We start from the raw sequence: 27,882 nt of genomic DNA on the forward strand, positions 1-27,882 counted from the left end.
GGCACATCTGGTTCCAGGTGAAAAACTCTGACGTATTCAGTGTAATTAATACAATAGCTTGTAATGAAACTTGTTAAAATGGTGCCAGTGTGTGCTTGTGTTTGAAAGGAGTCTCGATCAATCAGCAGCGTCATGACACTCTTACACTGTGTCTTTTGTAGAGTATAGAGCTAACGCTGAGTCATGGGCTCTGCTTTGTAGACCTGTGCATGCATGTTGCTGCCTATCCAGACATTACAAAAACATCAATTCTGTCACCCCAAACTTGCATGCTATTTTACTTCCATCTCATGTGCTCCTGTGACTCCTGCCTTAAAATCCAGTACCAGACTTTTTTCTGCTGGACAAAACACAGACAAAGACCACTTCCTGTCTAAATGTTGTTAATTATGGCACTGTAGGGCATCAGAGGGCAATTTGCAACTCACCATTAATAAGTGAGTGGTGCATTAACTTAAAAGGTGCTGGAGTGTTGCTGTTACTCACCCCCAGTTGGCTGATTTGTTACAGGGGATGTTCTTTAAACAGATTAGCCAGGTGCCAAACATTAGCCAAGGCAACTGCAATCTGCAATGGAAATCGCAGGTACAAATGTGAAAATATGCCTCAATTTTTGCAAAGATTTGAATTTCATCTGCAGGCTTGGAGAGCATTACTGGAAATTAAGCAAGAAATGTCTGAGCACAGCGATACCAAGCGTGTGGGTGTATCTGTTGTGCTGCTGAAATTAAAATTTTACACTGACCCTGGTGAAGCATGCAAGTATATTTGCTGAGGCTGGACATCTAAAAAAAGGCAGATATTCTCAGTTCACCAGCTGCAACCTACATGTTACAGAATTTTTATTTATTTTTTTTAAACAGGTTTTTTTCCCCCTTTTCTTTCTTTCTTTTTTTACAGTAAATAATCAAATTATTTCAAATGTTTTGCCCTCTGAACGCCACATAAAACATTTTTTTTAAATTTCTTTTTTATTGGGATGACAGTGATGAAAGTTAGCTAAACTATAAATTCTATGAACAGAATTATCCAGTATTTCAGAATTGGTAGGAAAGGGACAAGATTATTTGCTTCTTGATCTGACTGGTTACCTGTTGTAGCTAGTTTCTAGTTCAAGTTCAACTGACCAATCACATTGGAGCAGATTTAAAAAGAAAAGCTTACATCAAAAAGAGACTGAACACAAACTTTCATTAAAAGTGGTTGTTTTTTTTGTTTTTTGTTTTTTATCTTTGTAAACAGTGACTAATGGACAACATTCTTGGCTTGAATATCTGGTGGCTACATCAGAACCCCGAAAAATTGGCTGTTGCTCTCAGAGGCTAAGTCAGCAAATTAGCTGAAGGATTGCCAGACAGAATAAACAGAGACAGAGTGAGAGGGTTTTTTTAAGAGAGTAAAAACACACACACACACACACACACACACACACACACACACACACACACTTTAAAAGACTCGGGTATACAAGTTATGCAGTTTTATTGTTTCATTGACTGTACCACAAAACCTTGACATCAAAAAAGAGAAAAAAAAAAAAAAAAAAAAAAAAAAATGTCCCTCATTTTATAAGTGAACATTGCTGTAATGTTAAATATCCCATCACAAAATCTCACTCCTCATATAGAAAAATTTAAAAAAACAAACCAAAAAAACAATAAGCAAGAAGTACAGTCACACAGCTCAAAAACATGAAACGCTGGATTATTTGGCAGCAACTGTCTAACTTGCCAGGATTTGATCCACTGGGAGTGACAGATGAGTGCATTTGGCACTGTCATTGGTCCACAACAGGTCGCAGTGAGCCTCCTGCCAGGTGGCAGAGGGAGACATACATTGCATTATGACAAATAAACAACTCTACACTATTCCCAGGGAGGAGACAGCAAGATAAAGGAGGCCCCTACTGTGCCTTCTTTCACACCCTCATGCCCCCCCATGCCCATTCTTTTGTTCAAGAAGACAGAAATAAGGAGGAAAAACAGAACCAGGCATGCGTGCACACCAGCGAATGTAAACTGTCTTATAAGCAATCAAAAGAAAAGGCAACGTGTCAGTAAATATCGTGTGCGCGGGCTTAGTGAATTAGGGTAAAAACTGTGTTTTAGAAAAATAGCACATTTTTTCATGCTTGTATGAAGTGAAAAGCATCAGTAACAAGTAAATTCATTTGAAAATATGTGCGCCATCATTTTCCTGGCAAAAATGTTTAAAAACTTTCAAATGCAATCCACTTCTTTGGAATTCTTTTGACTTAAAGAGTGTTTACAGTACTGCAGCATCAAAAATAATAATAACAATAAAAGAAAACCATTACATTCAAGCATTTCCATCACTGTGCATTCAGAGTGACAGTAACAATGCAAACATTACCACTTCTAAACCACCTTTGGAGTCCATCCCATTAAGCCTCTGAATGAGGCATCACAGTAGGTGATCTGAATCACAGGGATGCATGAAGCTTGGGTGGGTGCCTGTTCACCAGTGTACGGATTACCTGACAGTAGGTGTGCTCGTTTGACGCAAGTGGTTAGGTTTTGTGGGAAGGGGTGGCTTAATCCCACGGGAAGGGGTCTGTGCAGGGTTTGTAGCGCTATCGACACTGAAGGTTTTCATCAGCTGAGCCACGCGGCCACGCCCTGCGCAGACTGGTGCACTCCCTGACGTCCAAGGCTCCTCTGAGCTAGCCTTTTGAAGCTTTTCTGATTCGCGGATATCTGGAAGAAAAAGAAAACAACACACAACAGTTTACGTTTTGCCTTTAAAACCACAGCAACACGATCTCTTTAGTTCCCTAATGCTTACAAAGCTTTGTTAAAGGAGAGATGATGCAACATGGTGGTAAACATGTCACATGTTCCAGGTATCAAGTTTAGAATGAAAAAAAATTATATAATTTTTTTTTTTTTTTTCTTCAATTAGATATAGGAGCTTAAATGCTTTGCAAATCACTTATTTAGGATTTTATGTTCAGTAGCTGTTGGGCAAGCAGGAATCAACCACTACCCTTCCTGCAATGCCATGTTAGCTCGCTCTTCACCCTTTTCTGCCTTTTTTTCTCCCTTTCATTCGCTTTCCTTTATCCCGCTACGGCTGAGCAGAGGTCATCCTCAGTGGAAGTGTAGTAGGGACACAGCTGGGTGTAGTTTGTGCTTTTGTGTGCGTGCGTGTGTGTTGCCGAGGTACTGTGTTTGGAAGAGGGTGTAATTGAGGGAGGAATGGAGGGAACAGGAGTAACGAACGAAGGGGAGGGAGGGCCGCAGGGACGGGAATGGAGAGCAGACAGACGCTGCTCAGACACCAGAAGGCTTGAGGAGCCACATATTTTTAGCGTCATCCCCGGGGGACAGAGATATGTGAGAGCACCCGTGTGCGTGACTACAGACACACACACACACACACAGAAAATAGAGTGAAAACACACACACAGGCGTGTACAGAGTTTCTAACAGCTGAATTTCAAAAGACATGCACATTCTCACGTTACGTTCAGGTCCGTGCATGCTCTCGCACACATAAACACGGATTCAGACCCCCCCCACCCACTGCACATGGATTCAGTCACGCATGCAGCCATCGCTGACTAACGCCACGGCATAGTGTGCACACACACAGACACACACAAAGGGGTGAGGTACAGCCAAAACCACATGGGCACTCCTGAGGCCAGGAAACCTTTAAAGCTCTTGATGTCTTGCAGGCATGAAAGGGAGAGACCTAAAGTAGCCTTTAAGGTTGTGTTATTGTTTATTGCCGTTTACTCTGCTTTCGCTCCTCTTTCTCATTCTCTCGTGCACCTCTCCCCGTGGCTCCAACACCTCCCCTCTACCTTCCTTTTGCCCTGCCTTCCTCTGCCCCCTGACCCATAGTTCCTGTGTTAATGTCCTCTCGCTGCGTTTCGTGGGCTTGCCTCTGATTGTCTCGTTGTGTTGTGTGGTCACCACGGAAACCTTGGATAGGCTCCAGCAATTGAGGCTGACACACATTCAGGCACGCACCGAACACACACAGATGCACACAGACACAGACGCGGGCACGCACACACACTCATGGCCAGAGAGTTTTTTGAGCTCAGAGCCTTCCTGCAGGTCTGGAGTGGAATGCTTAATAGAGACAGAGAGATAGAAAGAGCAGGAGAGGGAGGATTGGTGTATGGGCAGGGACTAAATGAAACTCTCCTCAGCAGCTGCACCCCGAGCTCTGTCCGTCCGCCGAAACAAGTCATTAAAGCTACCTGCGAAAACACCTATTTAAATTAAAGAGAACCTCTGCAACGAATTGCTTGTTGAGATTGATTAATCTCCCAATCGAGCATTCAAGATGCCACCCATCACGTCCCGGGGCAGCTCGTAAATGTACAGAGAGGACAAAGAAGAGGGGCGGGAAGAAGTGTCAATGATCAGGCTAGCACAAAAATTAAAGACTAATCTATCTCTTTAAAGACGTCCACATGTCTCACAGAGAAAGAGGAGGGGTGCGTGGGTGGAGGACTTGGGTGGGAGGTGGGGGGCAGAAGTGGGGCAGAGGGCAGAATTCCCCAGCAGCACGTCTGTGGACTGAAGGTTGGGGAGGAGGAGAGGTGTAGGTGCGCTTGTTGTGTGTGTGTGTGGCGTGTGTGTAAGCATTGGGGCAAGCTCCTGCATGGGGGCTGGGGCCCCTGTCACTTATCAGCTCTGGCTGAGCGTCGCCCAGGGCTAGAGTCGGAAAGCAGCGCTGGAATGTGTGTCCTTCCCTCTGAAGGTGAAGCCAGAGGAGAGCGGACGGAGACACAGGGAAGAGTTATAAACACAAAAACACGCGTGCATGTATTAGCTGCAGAAGACTTTGATGTTCTTGAAACCATCCTCAAATCATATGGACTGTCTCAACATATATAGGTTTATTTCTTGCACCGGCTCTGCCATCCTACCTTCATTATCTGGAGTGTTAACAGTTTTTATAACTTTAACTAAGAAATAAAAATCTCAAGATTCAGGATTTATTTTTGCTGCCAAAATGGGCCTAGCACATAAGAGGAGAAAACCCACGCGATCACAGGGTGAAGCTCCACACAGAAGGACAGGTCCAAACCCAGGAACCTCTTTCTGTGACGCAACACAGGTTTCACTTTTTGTGCAGAGTCCCAGTTAACAGTAAGACTCATTTTCAGATTTACAGGCTTTCAGTGTTTACGTTTTCAAGCATGAACTGATTTTGTTTTTCTCCACGCAGATGTTACACCTGTTTGTTTCCAAAAAAGTCTGTTTCCTGCCAAAAGAAACTGAAGAGAAAACTGGTGAGAAATATGGATTTTTCTCACCAACATTAATTACCAGATTATTTGTTATAAATACATCAACACTGTGAAAAATACCAGGGTTTAATTGCCATTTTATTTGTTCACTCACAATTTCTGCCAAGAAGGTTTTGTGGTTGGTTTGGTTTCATTGTTTCTCTGTTTATTAGCAGGATTACTCAAACATTTTAGCAGAGGTGGGACTTGGCCCAAAATTTCATGCCACATCTTCACAGATAGGTATTTAATTGAAATATGGGGGGGGGGGGGTGGAAAGGGGGGGGGGGTTAATGTCTTATTGTTTTCAAAAAAATATCACAAACTGATCTGCGTTCATATCCTCTTGGATCCAGGAACTCGATCCATGTATAGCAAGACTTTCTTTTGCTTTTGTCGAGATACACGGACTTGGATACTCTTGTTCTTACCCAACCTCTTACCTGACTAATGTAAACCCTTTAATCTTTTTAAGCCATTTAAAATTTATCAAACATGGGATAACGGCATCCTGTCAATATCCAGAACCTGAGACTTTTAAATTGGATTTCGTCTTATCCTCCTGGGTTAGCCTAAACCATACTGGCTTGTCATGACATCCAGTCTACCTGTGTAAAACATTTACAGCATGAATGCTCCAGTGTTAGATTTCAGAGTTTTATGTTCCTCGTTGTAGCTGTAAATCCAAATTTATACTGTCACTAATACAAAGTTAGTTATTCTTTGGGAAAGCGAGGCGTGAGCCACGGTAACTGCTCAGGATGCATGAACCCTTGTCATTACCCGCATTCAAATGAAAACAGCTGAGGCATGAGCCTCATCTTTGTTGGCCTCCTCCTCCTGTTGGAACAAGCTTCCTGCCATTGTCAAGGACAGACACTGTGTCAGTATTTTTGCTCCGGAGTCGAACACATTTATTCAGCACTGTGTTCAACCCACCTCAACTCCCACCACACCAGCTGTTCTTTTGGGTTTCCTTTCCCTTTCTTCCCTCTACATTTTGCTCTTATTCACTGTCGTGCTAGCGCCCAGGGAGCATAGATGTAGCCACTAATCTAACCACCAAAGTGGGTGAAGACACACATGCCACCAAACTTCTACAATACATCTTTGCAGCCAGATCCACATTTAACTAAAAACAGACAAAAGAAAAACAAAAAACAAAACAACAACACACTTTGTCTTTTTGCGACATTCTCACGAGTGTGTCAACCCATGTTTATGGGTTTGACCGCCAAAAATCTGTAATGATCTTGAATGTTTACAATAATCAGAAAAAAAAGGGGCGGGGGACAGGGGCAAGAAAGATTTTCAGGGTTGTTCCCCCCCCCACCCATTTTATATAAAATGCTAAAAACATGTGGCTAAACCAATAGACAGTCACACAGCTATGAGGAAGTTCCTGTTAAGGTGCTAGGAACTTGGTTTTGTTGTATGACTTTCTAAAGGAAACTGACTCTGTCGACATCTGCCTGGTATAAACTTAAGTTGACCCAATAAAACTACTGCAATCACCGTTGAAAGGAAAAATGTGATTTTATTTAGGTTTCTTTGTTTCTTCCAAATTTAAAAAATGGTTCTGGAGGAAGCCAGCCTTCAAGTTCATGTTGCAGTGAGCGTGTGGTGTAGGGACAGCATATTTCCAGCAGAGGGACCTTTATGGAGATGAGATTTTCTGCTCAACTGGACTTTTCTTTCCCTACAGTATCACTGATTTCCACTGGATGGTGCTAACTTCACCCTTACAATGACCATTTTTATACTTAACTGGGTCACTGTGTGGTACATGAGTTCCAACAGGTATATTAGATATTACAACGATAACTCGAGAAAGATTCAAACAAGAAGTTGGTTCATCTCTACAACATAAAAAAACCCCTCCCCATTTTATTTAACACTGGCACAAAAGGAAAGTTGCACGAGAGGAGCAGACCCATAAAAGACTAAAAGAGAAACAAAAACACTGATACATTACCCTAACAGGAAGACCTCATCTCAGCCCAAATTGAAACAAAATTAATATAATATACAATACTGTACAAAAGTCTCGTTTCACACAACCATGTTGGTTTCAACAAGCCAGACTTCTCCATGCTTTCTGGAGGTCTTTCAAAGCTTTTATTTGAATGATGAATTTTAATAATTTGCTGAACCCATTTCCCTTTTTCCTAGAAAAATACAAAGAAATGACGAGTGACTCGAGACTTTTGCACAGTATTGCAGCTTTGAAGAACAACCTTTGCCAAGATTGACACAGAAAGATAGATAGGGCATTATTTACAAAACCTTTTGTTTTAATTTTTTGACTGGTATCCTTTGTTATTACTAAATTACCACTTAACAAAGGCATATGTTTACACTTTTATCCACATTTATGTTGCCTCCATGAAATAACACAGAAGAACAAGTTGAGTTTTAAGTAGTCATTCTAGGGAACTAATATTTTAGTTTTACTGCTGGCAGATAATTCTCCTTCACATTTTTCCTTGACTTCATGATATTTTTCATCAAGGTCAAAAAAAAATTTTTTCTCTTCTTTTTTGTATTTGCTCACAAACTTAGCACGACACTCTGAAGAAAAGACTGGAGAATAAAGGATCTGGAGAGGAAGGGCTAGGGAGAGGATGGAATGAGAGGCAAAAAATGAGAGGAGAGAAGAGCAGAGCAAACACCCCTGCTGGCCACCAATTTCCATCAGGAAATTGGTTTTCACATTTAGATTTTTTTTGGTGGGGGGGAGGGGGAATTGGACCCTCAAATCCAGCAGATTTGGTCCCACCAAATGTCGACTGCATTGCCATGGCTGTTGACAAATTAATTGTTGACAGAAACTGATCACAATAGAGAAGCTATCAAAAGAGCAGGTGTGCACGATCAACATGGTACAAGGGGACAAATCCCAGTCGCGTACGTTTTCCCCTGCTTTTTTCCCCTCTAGGCAGGCCTCTTTTACTCTGCCAGTCCATAAAGATTCCAGGGGGCTGAGGCACTATTTGGCGAGCACATTGGGTTTCAGGAAATAAATCCTTCTTCCTTGCTGCAGCACAGAGAAATTTATCTAGTATGAACTTTGTTCAGACTGGTTCTGCTCAGCTCTCCAAAGCTATTATTACTCTTAGAGAAAAAGCTGCGGCTGGCTCAGAGAGCGGTGGTGATTGTCATGTAAGGCAGTAACCATGTTGTGAACTCAATTTTAAACCCATATGTTTAAAACTGGAGTCCAGGCTTTCTGCAACAAATGGAACTTAGCCAGAAATAAGAATCATGGACTTCCCACGAATCTAGATTAGTTTATCCACGGTGACACTGATCATAATCAGTATGGCTGCTTTTGCTTATTGGATTACAGGAAAACCGAGAAAATAAAAAGGTAGAAGGGGTACAAGCCCCTCCCACCTGATACTGTGAAAGATGGATGGCACACCATACAGTTTTCCCAGTACATCACAGGGGTTAAAACAATACCATGTCATCAATTCACTCCAACCTTAGATCTGTCATGTACTTTTAACTCTGAGTTAAATTCACTCACCTTTATCACCCGGTGACTCCTGCGGCTTCTGGGGTTCTTTTGACTGCAGGCTCCCTTTGGTTGATGACGTCATGCCAGAATCTATTTTGACAGCACTGCCGGGAGAAGAGTATGGCACGGCGGTAGCCTGCCTCAGATTTGTGAGGCCAGGTCTCGTGTTGACATAGTCTGGTGCTGCATTTGCAGAAGCCGGTCTCGTCTTGACAGCGTTAGCTCTCATGGGAGGCCTGGAGCAGATGGAGGGCTGGGGAACTGACTTCTCCTCGGTTGCATTGGCTGACTTCAACTCGAGCTGCAGAGTGAGGAGTGACAAAAGAGAAGCGGGGAGTGCGATCGGTGTTGACAGCTAATTCACATACAGTGGAATTACTGTCATGTTTGATTAAATCATTGGATAAATGATTCACTAAATTAGAATCCTCCAGTGACAACATGGTGCCGGAATGAAACACGCAGAACTATGACCACTGATTAAGAGTTTAAGGATGTTTGGAGAGAAAATTATAAGGTGACTTGAAAATCAAGCAGCCTTGCTAATCTTGCCTCCTGATCTTACGCCTTCTTAATCAACAATCTCACTCTCTCCTCCTCCCTCACGACGACTCCTTCGCTCTCTAAATCAACTGGAGAAAAGCTGCAGCGGCGTTAGCAACAGCCACATCACCAAAGCGCCCCCGTTTCCTTTCTCCTCCAGGAACAAATCATTCAATCTATAAACAAGGCATTCAACCAAATTATGAATCCTATAAAGAAAGGCTTATGCTGTGAATTCTTGGCTGTCACACTTGCCAAACCTCCTAAGGTGTGAATGCTTTCTTGCCATGTGCACATGGGGTGGGCCAAAGATGTGCCGGGGCCTGTAATGGAGAGAGGCTGGTATGGATATAAGATGTGAGGGAGAGAAATTTCTGTCTGTGGCAAAGAGGAGGGGAAAAAAGAAGAAGAAAAAAAAATGGAACAGAGGAGAGCTCACGCGCCCAAACCTCAGGAGACTATCCCACAATCCCATCCATCTGCGACTGACGCATTCTCTATCTCTGGCGTTTTAATTCCCTGATCAAGTTCATCAACCATCTGTTCTAGGGCAGTCCAGAAATCCTGCCTTGTCTCTGTGATTCAGCTGTTCTTGCAAAGCGTGTCACCTGCACACACACACACACACACACCTACAGACACACACACACACACACACACACACACACACACACACACTTGTATGCACATAAACGCAGAAGAAAGCAAGGGGATATAGCAAGCCTACTCCCCAGACGACACAAGGCTGGAGCGGCGATGGAGCTAGTGGGAGGACAGGACAGTTCAGCTGTTCCCCGGAGAGAGAACTGTGAGGGGTGCGGCAGCTTAGACAAGCGGGAGCACAGAGAAGGAGAATGCTGGGAGAAAGATGATCTGCAGAGAGGCTGGGAGCGAGGGGACAGCTGGCCCCAACCACCATTTCCTGTGACTCAGAGGGTGGGACTGCCACAAAAAGTCATATAGGGACTCTGTGGTGGTTGTGCTTCAAAGAGCTAGAGATTTTACTGCACATCGTATACAGCACCTTGATGAAACATGTCTTTTAAAGTGTTTTTCTGCACAGGTATGCAAACATTTCTTTTCTTAAAAATATTTCAAAAAGCTAGAATGAGATCAAAACACCTGCAATGACTTTAATTCACAGATACCTTTGCAGTTGCTGTAGGCGGTGAATGCTCGCTCACTGACACCTGTGGGTTTAACAAAGACATTACATGAGTGATCTAGGCCATGATGCAGTGTGAGAGCACACAGCTCTGTTAGTGCAGGCAGTTACTCCAACTCACCGGCAGAGGGAGTAAAGTGCTCGCCTCCTCACATTTCCCCTGCTGGGAGAGAAAGAGACACAGTTAGTGCTGATGGCGACTCGTCATCTTCCTCAACTTTTAGAGTTCAGTGCTTGGAATAAGCTCTTAAATCTATACTTAAAGGAGTTTAAGAAATAGAGATGAGATAAAATACTTAATTGTGTGAATATATTTCAAATTAAAAGTTGCTTTTAAGAAAAAAAAACATCTGTGCGGTGGTTTTGTATCTGCAGGAAAAACAATGATGGGCTCTTATTTCCACTGAATGAGCAGCAAGCAGCTTTAGCTTTAGAGAAACATCATGGTCAGGCCAGATGAGACCGTGTACGCTGGCTCGCTGTGGCTCAGTGTGTGCATGGTTGCCATGACAACACAGCAAATCTCTTTTTGAGATAGCATGGGAAAAAAATAAATAAAAAAAAAAAGGAGGCACCCACCAGCACCCCCAACACACACTCGTACACACACACACACACACACACCAAAACTAATACACTGCTGTGCACATACACACACACCTAAAATATCACCAGGTCAGAAATCATCAGCACATTATTTTGACACAGAAACAGGGCAGCGATTGATTTTCACCAGCTATGCTCAAGAATCTAATGGAAAGTTTCCACAAACTGCTCTGCGGGTATGAGAAGTGAAAATGACTCCACCACAGTGTTGAGATTGAGATGGAAATATTGAGTTGAATGGATAAAAGATAAAGAGCACCGTGAAACTTTATTTTATGTCGATCTGAAAGCCCACTCCATCTCAGTCATTTTTATTATACACGATGTTTTGATCAACTTTAACATATTTATTAGGTGTATGTTTTTATTTAAATCAAGAGGCGATAGCAGTGTTTAATATTAAAAAAAAATTATGACTTTTTTTTTTCTCCAACCAAAATGATTTGATTTTTAAGGATCACAGAGAGCTACACACACCTTTAGATTCAGGGAGACGTCGGGTTGCGTTTTAGAAAGGAGGTTCTCTCTCTCAGTCTTGACAGGTTCCGTGTTTTTTCTGTCCTTCAGTATAGTTTGATGGCTGGAAAACATAAACAGAATGTGTCACGTATAAAACCCAACCAAATCTCCTTAAATGACAGTCTGTTAGCAACACATGCACACAAAAAAAGAAAAACAAAAAACTGAAACACTGATTCTTCTATGTTACACATTGTTCTCTTAATCTTAATTATTAAAAAAAACAAACAAAAACAAAAAAACATCACTGTCTGTTTTTTATTACAAATGTGTATTACCTCGTGTTGTTCTGCAGGCTTGGAGTCTTCTTCTCTCCAAATCCTGAGCAGATGAATTTGGAACTCAGCTCATCCACCTCCCCAATCACAACAACCGCCACGTCCCCATCCCGGCCGAGCTGCCAGCTGACACTCTTATTGTTGGCTGTTAAAAACACGAACACACTTAAACATTACAAGTCAACTAGTTACTGAAACAAAACTGAAAGTGCTTTTGAATTTCCCTCAGTGAACCTGTCAAAAAAAAAAAAAAAAAAAAAATGAGAACGTGGGATATGCCTACAAATCATATAAGGCTATATCAAAACAACACAACAGAATAAATGATGAAATATTGAATAGACTATTTAGAAGGCCCACCCCTGATTTTTCAAACGATTACTCTGAAATGTTTTATTAACATTGATAACTAGTGATCAACATAAGCATACTTTGACCCTCACATAACAACTTGTAGTGCTGGTTAAAGACATTCTAAATCACAGTCCAGTCTTGGTGATTCTCCTTGTGGTCTAAGGCCACAAGGAAAATAATTTATAGATTTATAAATGATGATTTATTCATTTATTTATTCATTTATTATATTTATTTATTATATTCACTCTGCTGTTTTGCTTTCTAGATGGGGTCCGCGGCTTCCAACCAAATATAATATACGCCTGAAAAAAAAAAAAAAAAAGTCTAAATATACGTGATTGTGTTGTATGGTAACGCGGCTCACTTAAAAGATCACTAGTAAAAGTTACCTGTGATTATCTCGCGGCTTCTGACTTATCGCTTTGTCTTCACTGATTTTACTGCAGCTCTCTGTTATTGCAGTGATCACAACATTTAACAGACTTGTAGCGCTTACTTAGATGGAGATACATATTTGTGTGTGTGTGTGTGTGTGTGTGTGTGTGTGTGTGTGTGTGTGTGTGTGTGTGTGTGTGTGTGTGTGTGTGTAAATGACAAGTCTTTCTCACACGATAAAAGGTTATTAAGCTGCAAACACTTACATTTGTTTTAGAACTGATGCTTTTCATCCTGTACATGAGCTCTTTAGGCAACATTATAAAATTCAGGTTGCCTTCTTAAAGACCTCATAGTTCATAGAGCCTGGTTCTGCTGGAGGTCTCTTCCTGTTAAGATGGTTCTTCTTCCCCACCATAGTTCATAGTCTCATTTTAGGCCCTCTCTTTCTCTCTAATATTGTCTAAATGACAATACAAGACTTGTTTGTGAACTGGTGTTATATAACTAAAGCTGAACTGAAACGCACATTATTCTCACACTCGTCAACTCACTCACTGATCCTTTATGCCCTGGGGCTGTCTTGTTATCCTGGGGTCGAGACTGCTATCAGAATATAAATGATATTCGTCACAGGCTAAATGTGACCACTCAAAACAACTTTCTATTGATTTGCAGTCACCCATCTGTGTAAGGGGAAAACATGGACCCACAGTGAGCCAACCAAGAAAACAAAGACACTGGATTTAAGTACACATCAAGAGTTGGGTTTTTCCTTTAATTTGTCATCGGTCCATATGTCACATCCTTGTAACTATGTTTGGAGCACTGAGAAGTTACTTTCATGGTGAACTGGTTTTGCCAGCCAACCCTGTGGATCACATTCCTGCGAGGCATACCAGCATGACGCAACCGTCAGAACATACCTCTAAACACATTTCCAACAAAAACTGACAGCAAAAGCCACAAAACAATCATCAGACGCACATGACATGAACCCTGTCATCTGAGTACAAGGATGCTACATTTTATGGACAGAATGTACAAGAGGCATTTCCACTGTCGTCACCAAGAATGTGTTGCACTTTCTTATAAACAGAATATATCTGTATTTGAAATAACAATCTGTTGCTGAAGAACAAGATCATTGATTCTAATCAGTTTTCCTCGCCTCGTGTAAATGTCAGCAGTCTAAGAACAACATAAACAAAGGCACAGAAACAGGGCAGCATAAAGTCAAAGTCAGCACATAAACACTCATTACCACGAGGACAACCTTGTGGTAACCAAAAAAGTACTTCCAGAAACAAAATTGTACTTAGAAAAGTAAAAAAATAGCAATGTCTTTAGTTTTAGTCTCGCTCAGTCTGACGTCAGAACAAACAGCCCAATAAGGCACTGCTGCGTGTGTATTATTTTGGACTAGGATTTATATGTGACTGTGAGTCATGTGTTTGTATTGTTGTATTGTGTTAATGTACTTCTGTGAGCTTCTTTAATCCTCCAGTCTGACAAGTGCGCTCCTTGTCACAATAAGACATTTCAAAAGTGCCACCAAACCGAATTAGACCTGCGACAACAACAAAATCAAAACAAGCACATCCTGCACTGGAAAACTAACCAAAACTAACCTGAATCGACAGGCAAAGCCGGAAAACTAAAGAAAAACAAAAACTAATGGAAAACACAAAAGTGCAGGAGCAACTGCTGAGTGGGATATGAGCTTCATTTTGTGGCTAAAAACCCATTTGGCATTTCAGCTCTCCCACAAGACCATCCAGATAAAAATCAAAGTCTCCATTTCTTTTTCAAACACATACATTTCCTGCTAACTTCCCCTTTCAGACTCTGCTAATTGTTTAAAGGCCTGAGTCTTGACTCATGTCCTATTTTTACATTTTTACATCAACTATCCACCATTTCCTCTACACGCAAGACAGAAAAAGAAAAAAAAAAGCCGTGTTTGTGGAGAAGAGTTGTAACCATGTGTCCTCAACCTACAGCCTCCTAGAGATGGCTGCACTGGTCATTAAGACACAGTGCATTGTTCTCTCGCTCTGTACCACAGTTGATAGAAAGTGCTTTGATTAACCAAGACCAGACAAAACACATCACTGTGTCAATCATCAACTGGCTTTAAGTCATGCTGTGATATCATTGTAGTTTAAGTAACTGCTGCACTCATCCAAATAAATTAACTTTGCCTCTGATGTTTGGATTAAGGTGATAGAACAATTTGTTATGTTCGCGTCGTTACGCAACGCCCTTCTTCCAGAAGTCCTTAATACAAAAGACGTACAAGAGAAAATGCAGACACGCAAGATTTTGCCAAACCAGTTTCACGACCGGCTTGCAGCTTCCTGAGTTTCTGCTTGTTTTGTTTTTCCCATGCATACTCTCACCACCTAGGTTGAGCAAAAGAATTTACCAAATATGAGGAAAAAGACAGTATTTGTAATCATATCTTATGTCAGCACCTGATAAACACATGTGCTCTTCGTTTAACTTGTAAATTTCCCGACAGGGCTGTTATTTTGCCATCTCCTCCTGTCCTGAGGATGTTTTCTTCTGACATTTATTTGCCATCAACCACAGAATTCCAGATATGAGCAACATCTGGGACCTCACATTGCAATGTTTCAATTGGAAATAAAATGATCTAATTTAGAGTTTCTGTCTGTGTGAATGAGGCTCAGAAGACAAGGAAATTAGACCATACGGTCAAACTATTTTCACCTTGTGGAGGGTGAAGCATTTAATAAAAAGTGCAATTATAACAGATCTTTAAATAAAGATCTGCAATAGTTTAGGACCTGAGCTGTAGAACCCCCCCACCCCCAAAAAAAACAAAACAAAACAAAAAAAAAATACTTATTTTGATGCTCACTTCATGTTTTGACAAACAGCTGTTCAGATAATTGGGAGCATGCAAACTCCAGAAGCTTAGGATATCTGTCACAGCCAACGTACACATGCTTCAGTGGTTCCCTTATCAAGCTTTGTAACGCTCTATCGGGTAATTCTCAGCACACTACGCAAATATCTCAACTCCAAGGACTCTGAAAGCGCTTGCTCAGAAGAGAACAGATGGTTTTCTGTGAAAACGTGACAGTCGGAGTGCCTGAAAAACCTGAAGCTGCACCCTGCAGCTTCAGGTTTGAGATAAACAGGAAGAGGGAAGGTTAAAAAAGGTGAGGTGGCGGCTGTGGTTGTTGATGAAGAGTCTTTACTCAGTGTGGTTACCTTTTCTTGGCTTTGCTCTCTTGGACTCTGCGTCGCCCCCCTCTCTCTCCAGTTTCTCCTCCCGCTCTTTCCAGCGCCGCACCTGCTCTTGGCGCATTTTCAGGAACAGTGTCTTTTTCTGCTCTTCGTTGAGGGCTTCCAGCACCTCAGGGTCAATGTACATGTCCTTTAAGATCTGCTGCAGCATGTTGGCGGCCAAATGGTTGGTACGTTAACCTGGTACCACTTGGCAAGCAGTTGAAGCTTGCTTCTCGTAGTGCACAGTGTGTAAGGATGATTTATGGTCTCATGTCAGCAGAAGACTTTTGTAGCTTCTTGTTTGTCTCTAAAGTCACTCTTGAAGTCATGAATTAAGGTTCTTGCTCTTTCTACACATGCTTTTGTACAAGCTGTACTATCTCACTCATACAGACTGTCTTTCTTTCTCTCTCTCTCTCTCTCTCTCAAACACACACACACACACACACAAATCCTGCTTCCTTTCTATAATGTGCTCAGTTTCCCCATCAAGATGTCAGATTTCTTTGGAGGTCATCTTTGGCACAATCTATGAGAAAAACAAAACACACAGTGAAGATCATCTTGCATGATTTTCAAAGCTGCAGTGTCTTACATATTTTCTTAAGAAACTTTTTTTCTTATTTCCTAGAAATATCTGTTTAAAGCAGTTGTCTTGTTATTCCGTGCATGAATACGGAAGAGCCCAAAGCCAATTTCAACACTTTACAGAAAGTCTGCTACCCAGAATGGGAGGAGATTCCAAAGGAATGGGACTGCTTCTGACATCAGTGTCCCACCCTGCTCCTTCCTCTCCCCAAAACCATGTTCGTTTCTCCCTAAAACTCTCACAAGATAGCGGCCCCCGCCTCTTTTTCCTTTTTTTAAAAAACATGGCCAGTGTCTGGTTGTAATGAGGGATAAAAATCTGGGTCATAGCACTGGACAGCGAGAGCCAGGTTGTCTAACAAGAGGATTGAAATGGACTCCTCCAGTCACAGTGGGTAGTTAAACAATGGCTACCACATAGGCAGCACTTGGAGGGAAAGAAAGCTCGTCTCAGACTGAAAACTATCACACTGGTGGAATACAGATTGGTGTCTGCTAAACACACCGCAGGGTGCAGAGAAGGAAACCAAAGAAAACAGGGGGGAGGGGGTGAAGTGGAGAAAATGAGTGCTACAAAACAAAAAGGGAGTTGTAAGAGAAGGTTAGAATTTGCTGAAGTACTCACAGTGGGATGTAGACAGCCGCTCCACAGCAGAGTATGCTAACTGAGCTGAGGGAGTCACAGCGCCTGTGGGTCCTCCTCGTCTTTGTGTGTATGACTGAGCTGATGACATCACAGCATTCCATAATCTCTTTACCTCCCTCTCCCTTCCTCTCTCTCTCTCTCTCTCACACACACACACACACACTAAAGCTACATTTAAGGCTACATTTCAACTTCCTGAGTTGGTCTCAGGAAGTTGAACTCACACTTTAAATAGCTAGAAAGAAAGGCATGCGTTCATGTTCATAACACACGTATTTTCCATATCTTCACACATATAATTCTACACAAATAATATTAAAAAAAATACAGCAAAGAAAAATGAGCTCTCTTCCTCCTGTATTTTCTTCCCTTTTAACAACGCCTTTTAATTAAGAAATGCTATTTGCTAACGTTCGCGTTTAGCATTACCCAAAACTTTAGCACAGCTTCTAGCATTATGTGAAACAACCGATGTGCCTTCTAGCATAATGCAAGTAACTGTTTGCTGTTTAATTTACCATGTCTGCTGATAGTTTGCACATTCAAGCCAGAGGAAATTTTCTCAGCTAACTGTCCTCCTCTGCTTATGAGCCACTCATTTTTAGGTAAAGAGCGGCCTCTGCTGGTTAAGGAAATTGCTGTGATTTAAAAAAAATAAAAAGAGCCTGCCATGGATTACGTCACCACCCAAGCCAGTGCTCAACTACCTTAAACTACAGCACTAAACGAAAGCTGAATAAAAACTGTGCATAAGCACTTATGCACACTGACCGCATGGCTCCATAAATTTCCACTGCAAAACAGCGTAAATATACAATGCATGCAGACACCTGCACCTAAAAGGTAACGAGGGGCAGGATGCTTTTGTAGCAAGCCATTTGTTATAGTCAGCGGTGGCAAAGTGCTCATGTGATAATGGTCATGCTTCAAAATTAATAAAATGTAAGTTCTCTCATAGATTCAAAGTGTGGCACCTTGGATCAGACTAAACACATCAGAACACATTACAATGTGTTTTATGTTTAATAAGAGAATTTTTGTTTGATCAAATGGGGTTTATCCTTTTTTGGATGCTTTAATCATGCTGTGACGACAGAGACCAGTTCTCTGTGTAGATTCTGGGATGAGGAGCAAAGTCGGAGTGTAAGCTGGCATCTGGGCTGGAGTCCATCTCGGTATAGCACATCCACTTCAGTTTTTTCACCCTCCATCCCATCGGGCAGGCTGGGACTATCAACTAACAACAAAGCACAAACATACATATGTCCTGGAGAAATACCTTTGGGCATGTCTAGAGAATGGACCTCCCAGCTCGTTATGCTGTATTTACTCTTATGTGGGTTCTTCTGATAGGAGGAGAATGGTTGAAGCAATACAAAGGTACCCCGTGTGGATGGCCCAGAAATAAATCTGCCTCTATGCTCCATGATTTAGGACCTAGAAGCAACCCAAATGGTGCTGCTTTATCACTTGGCCAATTTTCAGAATTTACATAATGATAATTAACATTTTCTATGTCATTTCATTTTATTAACAGAATTAAACCAAGACTTCAACTTGTTACAGGGAATCAGTTTTACTTATAAATAGCTATAAACTCAAGATAGTGAGACGCATCCTAAAAACATCTGGAAGCAACTTTTTTAAGCTCTTTTTTAAACTTTGATTTTTAGCTTAAATCTGACACCAACGATAAGAAAGAAAAACAATCATTACAAAAATGTAACTTGAAACATGTGCAAGTTCTGTTGGGTCACGATCAATAAAATCTAATTTCTTTAGTTTTTAGATTAACAGAAAAACTCACAGAAGAGCAATTGTTGCATACAGATGATCACAAATTGCATAGTCGGGATAGTCAGAGAACAAAGTAACGCTTTATTTTACAGCCTGGTTTTACACATACAGTACTATTGTAGAAATCTCTAAGAAGACATGAGTCATCAGGTACTCGCCATTGCAAAATTTGCATTTTATAGGCTGTAAAATTAAGCTTTAGCAATTAGTATCATTGCAAATGTATAATCAGACATTGTAGACAGCACTACATAAAAATTAAACAGACTTTTCAGTGATTTCCCCCACCCCCATCCCACAACAAGAAATGAAACATGAAAAACACATACATTTTGAATATAGATTTTTTTTCACCCTCATGGGTAAATTAAATTTATTCTTTTTTTTATAATTTGTCAAATGTACATAAATTATATTTAATGCATCAAAAACCAAATGAGCAAATCAAATAACCTCTTTTTTTTTTTTTAATAAAAAGAGGTAACAGAAAAGAGAACAACATTCTTTGTTGAGATCATTTTTAAACAAGTATTGGTCAGGCATTTCATTAACCTGGGAAAGCAAAGTGCTACACACAACAACCACTGAAGACAGTTCACCATACACCTTAATGAGGATTGGACTGAAGCACCTTTTCTTAGCTTAAAGCTAAAATGGAGATTCCAGGGATTTTTTTTTCTTCTTTTTAAATTTTCCTTTTCACAAAAAAACAAAAGAAAAAACAAAACAAAGAAACAAAAAAAACTCCATTGTATGTTTACAGTCTACCTTGAACAAACCATTAGCCAAGTTTACCCTTTTCCTTGAGAGGGGCATACTTGCAGGGACAATGTTCGATTTCAAGTTAAAGTAAGTACGTGAACTGCTTGACTCAACAGGCTGCTAAGACCTTGGTTTACTATATTTTCCTCCAGGATGGAGCTTTGTGTGCAAATAAAGGCATACAATTCCTTCATGAGAAATAAACATGGAATTCAGCCATATGCTTTCAAATAGTAATCATATATTTAATTGATATACATATATTGCCACCATTGGCACATATGATATTGCACACAGTGATGAAATGTTGCACAGAAAGGAAAAAAAAAACAAAAACGATATTTTTGTGGGCAAAAACATTCCAAAATTACAAATAATGTGGAATAATGCTGAAAAGGTAAAACTACATAAAAACAAACAAAAAAACAAACAAACAAAAACCCCCACAAAACAAAACAAGACATGCTTGCTACTCCCCATTAATTGAGCAACTTACAACTTACACATAACTAACCCAAGCCATAAAACAAGCATTTTAAGGGGTGGGGTGGGGCTTTCCCGTAACAACTGATACCATTTCAGGCCACTACTGATGTTCCCAATCAGCCCCTGCTCTCCCTGCTAATGCACATGGCTGGTGAAGAGCCATCTCTTCTGCATCATCTTGCATCTAGGTGACCACCCCCTTCCATGTTTACATGTAGGCCGATACCTGGATGGCTAGGGAATGGGGATGGCAATAAAGTCGGGGGGAGGGGGGGGGGGGCTGAAAGGTGGCAGAAAAAAAGTTAAGAATTCTGCTCCTATTTTTCTAAAGAGTTTGTAACAAACACTTTTAGCACCACGAGTCGTGCGCTAGCACACAAGGGGGCTGAGACACAAGAAATAGAAGAAAGAGGAGTTTTGAAAAAAAGAAGAAGAAGAAGAAGAAAACAAAAAGAAGCCATAACTGCGATCCAAAGCACCAGGCCAGCGTGTAAGCATGCGGAGTGTGTAAGGCACCAGGTTGTTTATATGCTGAAGAGGATGCTCCCAATCAGGTATCATTTAGGCTATACCAAAGGCTCCAAAAATAGGTGGTCAAGGACAGTCTAGTTTGCTGGTTTCCAGTCAATCTAAACATGGGAGCAATCATTTAATTCAATGCTGAGGTAAATCTGACAGTATCTGATTGTTGCCAGTTTCTCTGGAGTTTACTGACAGAGTTTATAAAACTGCTATCACACATCTATGAGATGCGACTGAACTGGATTAGAACCAGTTGTTTTCCGTGTGGCAGCCCAAATATTTACAATTAGACCAGAACAGAATCTCATCACCCCAGGTGGGTATTTGGGCTTACAAATCTAAAGCAGAGCTATGAGAATGTATCCAAAGTAGCCCCACACTGAACTTCACACCCTCGGATCTTAAAACGCAAGAAAGGAATGTGCACATCCAATGACATAACAGACATTCACCAACAGGTGAACCAGGCCGTCTTCACCTCGGCTAAGCCAGGCAAGCGCCTCAGTGGCCGTCCTCATAGTGTGATGGTGACATTTCGATTACTGTTCACAAGGTCGCTGCTTTTACAATCATGCTTTGAAACAACTTCCACTAGAACTACACCGAGCCTTTTGGATGGTAATCTCCCCCCCCCCCCAGTCCTCGAACTTGAGATTCATACAACATAGGCAGATAAAGATACGTATGGAAGGGTCTTTGAGCCAATATTTTGGGAGACCAACGAAATCGTAGTGCAGATAAACATGCAGCAACAGCACTCCTTGGCACCATTTAGACTTTTATGACTAAACAAGATCACAAAAAGTTTGTTTCATATGTACTAACCGATTGCGCTCTTCCAGTTTTTACTATGCCAATCAACACAGTATATTCAGGGTCTTTTGCCTTGTTAAATAATCTGCAGTTCAGGCCATTTGCTACATGTTGTCTCTGCATTTCCTCTATCAAATACACATTTAGTACCTTTAAACTGAACACATTGCATTAACAACGAGACACAAAGGTAGTCTATTATATATCCATCTGCATGGCAACAATTTCAACTGAAACAAAAGTTACAATATTAATATATCTTTGAATGCCTCTGGCAAATGTCAAGATCCAATGACCAGTTCTTTATATGCAATGCATATTGCACAATAAATAGAGCACTTATTTCATTTCATGAAAATGCCTACACGTTCCTTTGTTTTGTTTTGTTTTTAATATATATATATGTACTGCATGAAATCTTATCAGTTTCCGAAGCAGGCCTAGCCCTCATATGATTTATGTGTAAACACCTCTCTACTCACAGGTAAAGGTAAATAGGATGGCAAGTACATGTGACAACCTTTTACAAAGTTTTGGAATTTTGGTTTAAAAATTAAAACATCTGATTTGTGCTGAAGTCATTTAACTCACATGAGAAGGAAACTTTTTTTGTCTCTCCTTTGAACTCGGCAATAATTCAATTTGAACATTGCAAACACTTTTTTTTCCTCTCCTCTTTACAATAGCTTTAACTGGTACAAAAGTTTTCTGTTAATAAGGGAAATAAACAGTTCAATATCGTTTGTCAAGTAGGAAACAATGTTCAAATATAATGTTATTACTTTGTTTAGCAGCCTGTTACTGTATTAATGGTGGTTAAGTGGGGTAACATCCAGCGATGAGTGACAACATGTCATAACTGTCAGGTCGTGGAGGTTTCTTATATTGTGGGTGATGCTCCCTTGGTTAAACCAATACAGTTAAATCTTTAGATTTCTTTCATTATACAGTAGAGTGTTTTCTTTTTAATTATAATTCTCTTGTTATTTTCATTACTCTGGCATGTTTTTCCTCTCTCTCTCTCTCTTTTTTTTTCTTTTTTTGTTTGCTGTCTATATCAATCCTCGTCTCCATCGTCCTGCTGCATCTCCTCTTGTTGCTGCAGCTCGCATGCCCTTTTCTCCCGCTGTTTCTCCTGGATCTTCTTCATCTCCTCGGCATATTTACAGAAAGTATTCCCAAATTTGGACCACACTTTGTAGGGCACTGTAATTGAGTTGCGGTACGTTGGCTTCACCTCGCTTACCCTCATAAACACACCGTACTTATTGGATCCGACGTCGAAGAAAAACCGTTTGTTGTCCACAGTCAACGATGACCCTTCGGGCAACTCTGCAGGTTCGTCCTCTACACCATAATCGTCAATAAGTTTAGCCAAAGCGTCACGAAACTCAATAAGTCCCTGGGCAGGCAGAGCAATCGTCTGGCCTTGCGTGAATCCCAAACCGGGCCCCCGGTTAACGGTCTGTCGAATCCTCAGAAACCGTCCCCGCTGGTTCTCTTTCAGATCCATATAGTATTTCCGATTTTCTCGGACCAAGAACTCGCTTTTGAGGGCTCGCCTGGGCTCGTCTTGTACCATCCCCGGGTTGCTCGGACCCAGCTGGGCATAATGTTCGATGAAGTCCCCCAAGTAGTCACGGAACTCAACCGCCACGGACATGGAGAGAGTGAGGCGGCTCTTGTTTCCACCGGCCCCGACTTCTGCTATCTTTAAGAAGCGGCCTTTCGCGTTCTGCTTAACGTCCAAATAGAAACGTTTGTTTTGGATGTCAACCCTCTTCGATGCCAGCTCTTGGGTCTCATGCTGGAGCCCGGAGGCCGAGCCCGCCCCTCCTGTCGCTAGGTGCATGGAACCGAAGCCTGGGCCCGTAGCTGCTCCTCCCTGCTCACTTCCACTGTCTCTGTCCGCCATGATGCTGCCTGCCTGCCTTCTCCCTCTGTCTGCTGCACAGCCACAGCGAGCCGGAGCTCTCGCGAGATCTACACAAGAGTATAAAAAATAAAACGAGAAGGGCGCTTAACGCAGAGCGATTGCCATGTGTTTTAATGCCCTTTATGCCACACCGCACGACTAATGTCATAAGCTGTCACTAACATTGAAAGCGAAACCTACGGTTGTAGGAGGAAATGCGTCTACCAGCCCACTTAAGTTTCATTTCGTCTGTACAGCTCCCGAAAAGCCAGGTGCTTTTCCAACCTGGAAAGACCCAGGCTTGCCCTCAAGTTTTTATCTAAGAAAATAGCCTTCTAAAGCATCACCGACTTCACATCACAAGTGTATCTGTTTACGTGGGATGTGCTAACGAGTTTACAGATCACCGTTTGTGCTCAAAGAGTTGAAGAATTAATTATTTTTTTTTTTGATTTACAAGTCACAAGAAAATCGGTCTATACATATTATTTAACAGGACCGCATTAGCAGCAATACAAATAATAGCAGGACTGATAAAACGAATAGTTTGTAACGAATAATTAGTTTTCACTCTAGGCGACAGTCAATTATTACATAATTTATAATACGTCTTACCTTTTATACATTGTATTGGATTTCTAGGCTACTAAACACTGATATCAGCATTAGAATTAGAAATTATTTCACAGGAAGTTTAGTTTAAAATATATGCTATGTATAGCTAATAATACAAATAAAAAAATATATATATTAATTTTTAGTTTCCGATTCCCGTTTTATTTTATGAATGAGCAGTTTTGTTCTATAACGCCAAATCATGTCAGAAAGGGAGAGAGAGCCGCCATGTTAACTGTGTGGGAATAATATGAGCAGAGGTGGGTCTCACAACATTGTTTCAGCAACTCAACTAAGTTTCCCCACCCTAGAGGCTACTTACCTCTGCTTAGATAAAAGACGGAACAACTAGGCTAGCTTTAATACCACCAGTCATTCCTCAGTTTGAAATCTGTAAAGGTGCAATTTTTTTTTACAAAGGTTACATTTTTTATGTAGCAAAACATCCAATGAGCGTGCTCGGTATGCCTACGGGACATGCAAAACAGCTGCCAACATCAAGGCTAACACACACAGAAGGCGTGAAAGTGTAGCAACCCCTCCTGTAGCTTACGTTCATGAAAGAAAGGTGCTGTTTCTAAACTCTGACTTTGTGGCGACTATTTCTAAGGTAATCTTACCCACTTATTCACGCCTTAAGATAGAATTGTGCCACCCAGGTGTCCAAGCAAGGTCTGAACGCTGTCTCAGCGGAGCGCCCTGCAGCTCGCAGGCCTGCCTCATTAGTACTCGGGCCTCCTTCTCTTCAGCTATTCAGCGGCGGCAATGTCTGCTCCGGGTCAAAGCTCTTTCTTTCATTTTATTTTTTCTTACTTGCGCAAATGTGAAATTTGATGGGCAGACCTGGGCTAAGATAGTTCAGCTCATTTGCTCTGGTATTATTTTGCGCATTTCAAGTACAGCCACTGCATGGATTGATAATGGGAAAAGATCAAGGCATGCCCATCTGGGCCTACACAGATTATTACTGACTAGACCATGACGATCTACTGAGGTTCGATTAGAGCATAAAAATAAGTAGTAATAAAGCCCCAAATAAATAAATAATAAACGCATCTTAACTTAAATTCTGCACAAAAAATAAAATACAATAATCAATGCTGGCGATACTTTTTTTTTTTTTTTTTACACGAAGGACCTTTTTTTTAGTCTTACTTCCGATTTACCTGGAAAACGATTTTGGTTTTTTGGTTTTTTTTTTTAAAAAAAAGAGTGCCAAGACCTTTCACTCGAGGCATCTATGAGCCTGTATAGGGTATCTGTATTTTTAATTTAGCATAAATCTTCTGCCCTTCTTCCGCCTTTTCTAATTCCTTTTTCATATTTACCTCAAACTACTTTAGATTGCCTCCAAATCATTTTTACGACCAAAGATAAACAGCGCAAATAGGTTTTAAATGTAAAAATCGCTCAAATAGTGATTCCAGAGTTTTATTCAAGCGCACTACAAAGAGTTAGTAGGCCTATTATTACAAGAAAATAAAATTTAGTATTCAGTCAGGGACTGTGAGACAGCTGTCCTAGGCCTCGTCTATATGATTACACTGCAGAAAGCCCAGAATTTAAAACATAATTTTTCTCCCCGCCGCTCATTCTTGCAGACTCGTTTATGTGTCGTTGCCGAGTCCAAATAAGGGAAAATGGTAAGATGTTTAACTGTGGGTATCCTTTAGGCACTATTCGTTCTTCACTTCACAAACAAGACCGAGCATTGAACCTCAAACTTTTACTTAGAATAGAAAATATCAACTGCATCGATGGAAACGTTGAGATTGTATACGTGATTAATTTACCTCTCAAAGTTGACCTTTCTTCTCTACCTTTCCACAAGACTGTTAGGCCTGACTGAAGCCAGTCATACAAACAAACCCAACATAGAAACTTAAAAATAAAGTAAAATAAAATAAAAATAAACATGTATGCATCTTGACTTATAGATACTACTTGATTTTTCAGGCGTAAAATATTAAAGCAGTAATTTGAAATGTTTTACATTTAAAATGCTGTATGCATTCTGTATGTTTATAGTAATCATTTCAAATGCTTATTGTTTTTAAAAAAAATTCCGGGCTGTGAAAAAAATATTGGGTAATTTAAAAAGTTACAAATATTAAAAATTATAATTTATTTAAACAAATAATGAATAATAAAATGTGAAGCAGGAGGACGCTGAAATATGCGGAAGATGCTAAGAGAGAAGTCGCGTTCAAGAAAATTATTCCCTCTAAAATTCCCTGAAAAAGAATTTAGGTCGCTCTTCTACTCTGTCCATCACTAGTGTAAATCAGAGCTGCAGGTGAGGAGACAGAAGCATGTGGGCCTTAAGAGGAAACAATACTCTTGACTAATTTTCTCCTTCTTTTAAACGTTCTCTTAATCTTTACCCACCTTTTATATTTTTTATACACATAAACATTCAAATATGACCTATTCTGCGCCTCAAAGGGTGATTCATTCCCCAGTAATTCCCACTTTGATTAAAAAATAAATGAATAAATTGTGATTAAAAACCTAACAACTGCGCGAGGATTAAACCAATGACAATTTTAGAGTCTAAACGTGTAACTTGTATGACTGTGATGTTCAGCGTGAGGTTGGCCTGTTGGTTTTCTATGCAAAAAAAAATCAACTAAGTTTGTCCGCACCTGCTCACAGTGAACCTCTCTCATTATTTCATTGCCACTCCCCAGGAAACTCTGAGTACAAGCTTGTATTCTTTTCATTAAGTATTTCTGCTGAAGAGAAGTCAACTCTATGCTGTTTTTTTTTTTTTTTTTTAAATGATGTGCCCTTTCTTTTTATTGTTATTTTTTCTAAATAGATGAGTGCAATAAACACCGCTGTGGATGCACGGGAAATGGGTAAGTCATTCCTATTGCACTGAATGAAGGAACAGCACTGCAAACTTACAGGCCTCGTTTGTGAATAATGTGTCGGATTTAAAATGGCCTTACCTCTCTGGGCCTCAGATTGCAATGGAACCACTCATTTAGAATTTCATCAGACTTTCTAATCAAAGCGTTTACTGTGACAAGCTCATCTTTGTCTGAACAAAGTTACACCTAAAACACTATATACGCCTCTATATACGCAGATTTATGAAGACCCACTAGACAGATGAATAACTTATCAGTTAAGCAATAAATTCATCATCAGTCGGTACTTGGCCTATTTTCTTTCTGACAATTTTAAATTATGGACGTGGATCATACATGCAGATCTTTTTCGGATCCCGAGATCGCATCCAACGCAGTTTTCAGCCTCAGAAAGTGTTGTCGCAGTTGGTAAAAGACAGCCGCTGTGATCACCTCCCAAAGTTTCTCCCTACATCCCAGCATAGGTGGCATCGCTCCAAATGCAGCTCCATTTTTTTTTTCATTTTTCGTTTTTTGTTTCAGATCAGACAGATCGGTCGTACAGTGAAGTATTCATGCTTCTGTAAACTCTCCTAAGCAATGTCATATGCTTGGCTGCACGTCAGGACACTTACAGCACAGCAACAATGCGAATGACTTGTAAATAAAGCGTCATTCCACCGAGCGAGACTCCATAACCTACCTTTACCCCGCTCAGTCTGCAGGCGCAGCGCCTTAAAACCTCGACGGCCTGCCGCAGATGGCGAGACGAGGCAAAAGACACATGTGAATGCGCTCGGACTCCTGCGTGACAGCGACACGGACTGCTCCTGCTTGCTTCACAAGATGGACAAGAAACGGAGAGTCGTGGCACGAAGAGCGACACACGCACAATTCAACGCCGCTGCACGTTGCATGATGTCAACACGCAAATGTTGGAAACTCGGTTCAAGGGCGCCACTTCTCGGCGACACTGGGGAATTA

General features: G+C 40.9%; 2 protein-coding genes across 4 annotated transcripts; both read right to left on the reverse strand.

Annotated features, from left to right (window-relative positions):
* Nucleotides 1-1,222: 1,222 nt before the first annotated feature.
* Nucleotides 1,223-17,387, reverse strand: zgc:100829 (uncharacterized protein LOC445149 homolog). Of its 3 annotated transcripts, none has more exons than XM_040033037.1 (8): nucleotides 17,113-17,387; nucleotides 15,882-16,428; nucleotides 11,907-12,051; nucleotides 11,587-11,689; nucleotides 10,625-10,663; nucleotides 10,487-10,528; nucleotides 8,805-9,096; nucleotides 1,223-2,717 (listed from the first exon to the last, which is right to left on the reverse strand). In XM_040033037.1, exons 2-8 carry the CDS (start codon nucleotides 16,066-16,068, stop codon nucleotides 2,494-2,496), a joined length of 1,032 nt encoding a protein of 343 aa, XP_039888971.1. In that variant the 5' UTR covers nucleotides 16,069-16,428; nucleotides 17,113-17,387; the 3' UTR covers nucleotides 1,223-2,493. The 3 variants fall into 3 exon arrangements, with proteins under 3 accessions (XP_039888971.1, XP_039888969.1, XP_039888970.1); XM_040033035.1 differs by having other exon boundaries at nucleotides 10,625-10,666; nucleotides 17,113-17,383; XM_040033036.1 differs by lacking the exon at nucleotides 17,113-17,387 and adding an exon at nucleotides 16,577-16,587 and having other exon boundaries at nucleotides 10,625-10,666; nucleotides 15,882-16,353.
* Nucleotides 17,388-18,202: 815 nt separating this feature from the next.
* On the reverse strand, nucleotides 18,203-27,753 carry puraa (purine-rich element binding protein Aa). The gene is made up of 2 exons (XM_040033038.1): nucleotides 27,602-27,753; nucleotides 18,203-23,496 (listed from the first exon to the last, which is right to left on the reverse strand). Exon 2 carries the CDS (start codon nucleotides 23,426-23,428, stop codon nucleotides 22,571-22,573), a length of 858 nt encoding a protein of 285 aa, XP_039888972.1. The 5' UTR covers nucleotides 23,429-23,496; nucleotides 27,602-27,753; the 3' UTR covers nucleotides 18,203-22,570.
* Between the last annotated feature and the right edge of the window lie 129 nt (nucleotides 27,754-27,882).

Source organism: Simochromis diagramma, unplaced genomic scaffold (assembly GCF_900408965.1).
Source record: "Simochromis diagramma unplaced genomic scaffold, fSimDia1.1 OVJJ01000216.1, whole genome shotgun sequence".
Taxonomy (NCBI): domain Eukaryota; kingdom Metazoa; phylum Chordata; class Actinopteri; order Cichliformes; family Cichlidae; genus Simochromis; species Simochromis diagramma.

Bases quoted from the DNA above. Each gene is read 5' to 3' on its own strand.
- zgc:100829 (XM_040033035.1), bottom strand. From the start codon at position 16,068: ATGCTGCAGCAGATCTTAAAGGACATGTACATTGACCCTGAGGTGCTG. The intron at 11,690-11,906 runs GTAATACACATT...TATGTTTTCCAG, and splicing joins AGCCTGCAGAACAACACGAG to CCATCAAACTATACTGAAGG. The intron at 10,667-11,586 runs GTGTGTGTAGCT...TTTCTCTCCCAG, and splicing joins ACGTCTCCCTGAATCTAAAG to CAGGGGAAATGTGAGGAGGC.
- puraa (XM_040033038.1), bottom strand. From the start codon at position 23,428: ATGGCGGACAGAGACAGTGGAAGTGAGCAGGGAGGAGCAGCTACGGGC.